The sequence below is a fragment of the Lactuca sativa genome, chromosome 2, assembly GCF_002870075.4.
Source record: "Lactuca sativa cultivar Salinas chromosome 2, Lsat_Salinas_v11, whole genome shotgun sequence".
NCBI classification, from domain to species: Eukaryota; Viridiplantae; Streptophyta; class Magnoliopsida; order Asterales; family Asteraceae; genus Lactuca; species Lactuca sativa.
Window position 1 is genome coordinate 134,225,267 of NC_056624.2, and position 7,419 is coordinate 134,232,685.

The following is a 7,419-nucleotide window of genomic DNA, read 5'->3' on the forward strand; positions in this document are numbered from 1 at the left end:
CATGTGGCACTCATCCCGACCGCGGTTAGGATGTGATCCTCCTAGTATTCCCCAGTGAAGTAGAAACCCCCAGCGCTTGCACCACAGTTAGGCTAGCACCCCACGGTTTGGGCGACCGATCATAGTAAACGGTCACCCAGGGATAGTCGTAACCAACCAAGTTGCACTTCACCAAAAATCACTTATATTTCCGATTATTCTTGGACGCTCTCTGGTTAACGATGAACATATGAATGCCTCACCTTTGGGATAAGGTATGAATGCCAGATTGAGAAGAAGAGTTGAAAAATACCTTGAAGGCTCAGAACTGAGGTGACACCTAAAGGGCTCGACAAGCTAGTTCAAAGCCCATGATTTTATTGACGGCGTTGGGAGCCATATCATCCAAGGAGAAGCCATATCGACGCATGATCTCATCAAAAAAATCAGTTGTTGGCAACCTCGGACCTACCTTAAAGGTCGGAATGGGGACTATGACCTTTCCTTTCGGAGGACAAGAGATGACCACCTTTTCCTAGGATACTGCACCCCGTGTTCAGGTATAAAGCCGAACCTGGTTTGAAGAGCTTCAAACTCTCTTAGGGTTGGCTCGATTCCATTTTGTGGTGTTGCCATTTTCTCTTGAAGTACAAGAACAAGGTGGACGAGAAGGTAAACAAAAGAAGAGATAGAAGTCATTGAAGAAGTGGGAAGTACAAAGAAGAAAACCATCCTTGATAAGGGAGGTTTTAAATGCAAACTAGGAATGCCGAACAGTTACCATGATGAAACCGTCTGCGCAGACGGCTTCGACACATCAGCGAACGTCGAGGCCATCTACACCGAACACATGTCTTGATCTAAGCTAGAACAACTCAGCTACGCTAGGCTAACGCCGGCGTTTACTAGCCTAGGGTACTTGTTAACGTATCCCACAAGGAATACGTTAAAGATAACATAATTGTTATCTTTAGGCGACCTAGCTAATGATCGCAAATCTATCCTAATGCCAGACCCGGGCCCTCGCCCTCGTGCTAAGATCCTTACGCTTAGCGACCTTGCGCCCAGGTCCAATTCTTGATGACAATGTCCGGTCTATAATAGGACAAAACACATCTAGTCGTCTCCCAGAGCGACACGTATGGCGCCCATAGCGATGTCCTCTGTTTACTCTGCACCAATAACATATGATGACTAGTGGTGCACAATCCACCAATGAGACTCCTCCACGTCCTGTCGTCCCAGACGGGACAAAGGATACTATTGGGATCGTGCACTAGGAACAACAAGTATAAAATGACCCTTATTCTCCAAGAAGAAGGTATCACCTTCTCTCCATCAAAAGACCCTAATTAATTTATCCTCAAACATACACTAACTAGATCGGTGGAGCTTCGTCCCGGGACCACCTCCCGGACGTCGACTGTCATTATCTCTCCATTGATGTGATTATAGGGCTCAACCCAATCAGAATCAACAAGTGATGTTGTTAAGTCCAAGGCCCATATCACAAAAGATCCCTATACTCGTCTTTATAAACATTATTGCATTGTCGTTTACGATTACTATGAAAGACATCATTTTTTGTTTTTGCCATGGGCCTCAAATTAACTTGCAGCGCCCCTAGGTAAGCCGATGACAGTGGTCCGCGATGGATAGAGAAATGTAAACGAATTGAAGGGTGAGAGAGTGGAAAACCAATTAAATGGCAATCATGTGACATAGTAACCTGTTATATGATGGAAAACCAACTAAATGATATTTATGGCAAAATCTTACAAAGTTCGGTCTCTACAACTTCTAACTCAAACAACGGACGTTACATAAAGCAAGTCAGTAAAATGTGTATTGTGAAACAAACTTCAGCAGTTACAAAAATCTCACAAAGTTTCAGGTAATTTGAAAGACCTTATGAACTCACTATTTTTAACTATATATTTATAGTGTCTATAAAAAATTTATAACTGCTTTCTGACAAACTATCATAAAAATAAATATTACTAAGACCAACTCTAACCAACCACTAAAACACTATTATAAAAACCAATAAAAAAAATATTTTCATTCCAATCCACCTTTAAAAAACATTATTTTAGAGTTTAGGAAAACTTTACATACCAAATATGAAGGCCAATTCACATGACCTCTAAAAAAACATAATTTTAATGTTTGGTTGAAATACAAACTCCATTTTAAAGTTAAACAATCACTAATTTAGTGACCAATTTAATGTTTTATGGTTCGAATACAAACTCCATTTTAGTGTTGAGCAATGGAAATACATTTATGCCGAAATATGCAAAACATTGGATTATGACATTGTATCAAACTATCAAGTAAGATTACATACTTAGTATGGAAGATTGGATCATAGTTATTTCGGGTACTAAATGTAACATTTAAGGGTGTCAAAGTGAAATTCTTTTTATCTTGATTTAAACTCCTTTGTTTTTGTCTCTATGACGCCGGCCATTTGAATATAAAAAACTCCGTGGCTCAGTACTGCAATCGACGCCATTTGGTCAACGATGAGATTATCTCGTCGGCGATTCCTCTTTCTGGTCTTCGCCGTTGTTCTCTTACACTCATCACTCCGGACTTCTGCGACCCATTTGAAACCGGAGGTAATTGGTCCCCTTGGTCAGCGGCTTTTGGAGGATGCGAAGTCGCCGGAGCTTTTTAACTGGGTTAGAAGCATTCGCCGGAAAATCCATGAGTATCCGGAGCTAGGGTTTCAAGAATACAAGACGAGTGAAGTGATAAGAGCAGAGCTCGACAAGCTTGGCGTCGAGTACACATGGCCGGTGGCGGAGACCGGTGTTGTCGCCACCATTGGTTCCGGCGAACAACCATTCTTTGCTCTCCGAGCGGACATGGACGCTTTACCAATCCAGGTTCTTTTTTCTCTGAATATTTTGAGGTTTCATGTTTAATTTCTCTCGTTTTAAACAATAAACATCCCAAAGTTTCATCTCCTCCATCGGAAAATATCAGGAACTAGTCGATTGGGATCACCGGAGCAAGATCGCCGGAAAAATGCACGCCTGTGGTCACGATTCTCATGTAGCAATGCTACTTGGAGCTGCTAAATTGCTCCAAGCGAGGAGACACGAACTCAAGGTAAAAGAAGTACTATATCTAATGCACGATGTACAACCTGTAAAGCATGAAGCTTATGCTTCTGTTGTTTACTCTTAAAAGGGCACCGTGAAACTGGTTTTCCAGCCCGGCGAAGAGGGTTTCGCCGGAGCTTATCATATGCTAAAACACAGCGCACTGGACAACATCAAAGCCGCCTTTGCCCTCCACGTTTATCCGTCGTATCCGGTGGGTGTCGTAGCTTCACGGCCAGGTCCGGTGTTAGCCGGCGCCGGAAGGTTTACAGCCACCATTAAGGGTACCGGTGGACATGCTGCAACCCCACAGTTATCGAAAGATCCGATTCTTGCAGCATCAATGGCGGTTGTTGCTCTACAACAGATTGTATCTCGCGAAACCGATCCACTCGAGTCCAGAGTAATCTTAATCTGCGACTTATTTAAAGTAATCTATTTATGTGATTTTAGGGTTCCGATTATTTTCCGGTGATTGATTTCAGGTTGTGACGATCGGATACATTATCGGAGGGAAAGCAGACAATGTGATTCCAGAGAGTGTAAAAATTGGGGGAACATATCGAAGCTTGTCTTCTCAAGGTCTTATAGACACCAAAGAAAGGATTAAACAGGTAAACACTTAAAATCATCTAGTAATCGAGATCAATAACCTTGAAGGAAGCCCAATTGATAATTGCATTGTGTCTGTGTGTATTCAATTTTTGATTTCAGGTGATAGAGACGCAGGCCGGCGTTCACCGGTGCGAAGCAGAACTGGATTTCATGGATGAAACGCCGCTGCCATACCCGGTGACGGAAAACGACGAAGGATTATACGAACACGCAAAGACGGTGGCGGAAATCATACTCGGAAAACCCAATATGCAGGTGCTTCCGGTGACGATGGGAGGTGAAGATTTCAGTTTTTTTACACAGAAAATGCCGGCGGTTATGTTCGTAATAGGAAGCAATAACAAGACGAAAACACCGCCGGAGCATTTACATTCACCGTATTTTGTTATTGATGAAGAGGCGCTTCCGATTGGAGCAGCATTTCATGCTGCGGTGGCGATTTCTTATTTGGATAGACATGGTGGTGGTGGTGTCATTGAGCGTGATGAGTTGTAAGCTTTTAGCCTAAGTTTTCATGTGCGAAAGAACAAGATGAATAATGTGATGGCTAAACAGTATAGAGATTTGTAAAAAATGTCATTTTGGTTATTTGGTGGCAATTTTATGGACATTCACTAAGTTTTCTTTTTGAAATGCTTTTGATTAGGTTTTACATCCATGGGAAACAACGGACTTGAAGTTTTTAAATTAGAATGTCACATGCCTACTAAAAAAGTGAAATTAGTAACATAATCTTCACCATATTATTAGGTTTGGGGTGACATGGGCATGGTAAAAGAGGAGATGACATCTATATGGCTATGTGGCACCTAGGTGACATGATATACATCAACCCCTAACATAGCATGACAATATGACATGTTCAAATGTCGTTTCAATATCGAATCATGTCCCCTTGGACCGCTCCCTTTGGGCCTATAGTATTAGTTGGACCACCCGAATAGCTTGGCCTATAACACAGAGTAAAACCGTTTCAACCCAACAATAATATGTCGACATATACAAACAACCAGGGGAAGCCAGAATTTAAAGATAACAAGGGCTTATATCGTTTTGACAGTGCATATAGTTATGGGCCGTAAACGTTTTATTTTATGTTTTTGAAAAAAAATGATGTTTTTATTTGCTCACGAACCAAATTACCAATAATATATATTATTAATTGCAAATTAATAAAATATTAAATGTATTATTAGAATTAAAAACTATCTTGTATTAGTTAAAGAGTAGCACTATTTCATTGAATTTAATAATATGGATAGAAGGGTATTGTGCATGTTTTGTCTTGTAGGTTGTATATGTTATTTAAAAATGATAACTGGGGTAAAGTTAATTTCAAGGGGGGCTGGGGAATTTAAAGGGTTTACGAATGTGGGCTTAAAATTTTGATATTAAGCATTTATGTGGGCCGTATATTATTTCGATTGAAGAAGTTGGAGGGGGCGTAGCATCCGGCTGCCCCGCTACTGGCTCTGCCAGTGCAAACAACCAAAACAATAACCAACAAATACAAGTAATCATAACAGTTCTACCAAACTAATAGATCATTACAACATAACAACATCCTACACACAATGATACATGTTGCAGTATAAAGTATAGAGAGAAAACTCGCTTCGCTAATCAGAGTAACTACTCCGCAACTCACAAGGTTGAGAAGTTGGTGAAAAACGTCTCCGTACTCTAAACATACACGTAATGAAACCCTAATTAACAATTAAGGTAATAACTATTTGTAACAATGTAACGCCTCATTTCTGGTATGTAATTTAAATAAAGTATTTTCCTTTCTTAAGAGGTACTCGACGAGTCAGTAGCCCAACTCGTTGAGTAGGGGCGAGATTTGCACGCGTTTTAGTGGGCGACTTGATGAGTTCATATTCCGGACTCGACGAGTCCGCCTGTCTGGAAGAAACCCTAAATCTCAGGGTTTGTATCCTATTTAAACGTCATTATAGCCTCCCATCCCAGCCTCCAGCACCTCTAGAGCATTTATATGTGAACCTAGTCTCCATTGTTGAGCTTGAGTGTTTTGTGTTAGTTTGGAAGTTGTAGAAGAGAAGGAAGGAAAGAAGACCAATAGAAGAGAGAAGAGATCCAGAATCTAGCTCCCATTTGCTACATATTCTGGTAATAAAGTTATTACCTTGCTTATTCTTCCATTAAACCTTCTTTTATGCTTGTTTATGTTTCTCTTGGAACTTTATATGATTCAGACTCGAGAATTGAACTCTCCTTAGGATGGAGACCATAGATATGGATGTTATTGAGCTCTAGGAGCTCAATGTAGCTACCTTTATGCAAATATAGCCTTGTTCCAAACCCTAAGTGCTTATTGTTGGATGATTTTAGTGTTTAAGCCCCATTCTCTTGTGCATGCATGTAAAGTTGGAAACTTTACGTGTAAAACCAACCCTAGAAGCCCAGATCTATGAATTGGATGCATTGAAATCGACTGTATAGTAATGGCATGCATGAGACTCGACGAGTCGTCCTTTGGACTTAACGAGTCCAAGGTAATCTTCTTGCCTCAAGAACAGACTCGACAAGTTGTTCATATAACTCGGCGAGTCACAGACTGGCTGAGTTCATATGATGAAGGAGAACTCGACGAGTTGTTCATACAACTCGGCGAGTCGGATGAAGTTAGACTCGATGTTAGTATCGAAGAAGAACTCATCGAGTCTTTGCCACACTCGACGAGTAGAAGCGGGTAGAGGATCAGAAAGAATGCTAGGGACTCGGCGAGTTGGCGGCCCAACTCGGCGAGTCCGGTCAACTGAAAGATGACTTTGACCAGGATGTTGACGTTGACCAGGGGTAAAATAGTCTTTTTACCCTAAGATTTTATCAGTATTTGATATAGTGTTTATGGGATTTGTAGTCGGGGAGTTCCGGAGCAACAGTCAGACAGTTTCAGACTTAGCATCTCAACAGCCAGCGTTACGAGGTGAGTTTCCTTCCAGTAGGAACAAGTCTACAGCCACAATGCTGGCTCGTTTAGTTAGCAGTAGTTCTGGACTTTGGTCCGATGCAGTAGCTTAGTGTACTTGATGTCTTTGTGATTCAAGCATGTCTTTGTGTTTTGTGTTCCAGACTTCGGTCCGATGCAGTATGCCTTATATGTGTTTATGCTAGTAGTTATGTTATGCCATGCTATGTTCAGTCAGTTTTCGGACTTCGGTCCGATGCAGAGGGCAAGGCCCTGGTTAGTTCCGGACTCTAGTTTGATGCAGAGGGCAAGGCCCTGGTTAGTTCCGGACTTCGGTCCGATGCAGTTTCCGGACTTTGGTTCGATGCAGTAGGCATGGTCCAATATTTGGTTTATGTGTTATTGTATGGTATGTGGTAGTTTGGGGGAGCTCACTAAGCTTCGTGCTTACAGTTTCAGTTTTTGATTTCAGGTACTTCAGCTAGCAAAGGGAAGGGCTCGGGATGATCGCATGACACACACCACAGTTTAGCCTGGGAGATAGACTCTGATATTCTGATATGATTTTGACACTAGTTCGATTTGATAAATTTATTATGACATTTTGAGATTTATGATTCATGGTTTTTATCTTTTGGTAATGGATATTATGGTTTAGTAAGGTTTTCAAACAAAAATTTTTGGGTGGTATTTTTGGGACGTTTCAAGTTGGTATCAGAGCCTTGGTTTGAGGGATTCGGGCACACTCTCGGGTGTGTCTGAACTCAAACTAAGGAATTG

The 7,419-nt window shown here is 41.3% G+C and overlaps 1 protein-coding gene across 1 annotated transcript; it reads left to right on the forward strand.

Annotated features, from left to right (window-relative positions):
* The first annotated feature begins 2,308 nt into the window (after positions 1–2,308).
* Positions 2,309–4,325, forward strand: LOC111912170 (IAA-amino acid hydrolase ILR1). The gene is made up of 5 exons (XM_023907899.3): positions 2,309–2,873; positions 2,974–3,099; positions 3,181–3,495; positions 3,578–3,706; positions 3,807–4,325. The coding sequence occupies exons 1-5, from the start codon at positions 2,508–2,510 to the stop codon at positions 4,200–4,202; spliced, it is 1,332 nt and encodes a 443-aa protein (XP_023763667.1). The 5' UTR covers positions 2,309–2,507; the 3' UTR covers positions 4,203–4,325.
* The last annotated feature ends 3,094 nt before the right edge of the window (positions 4,326–7,419 follow it).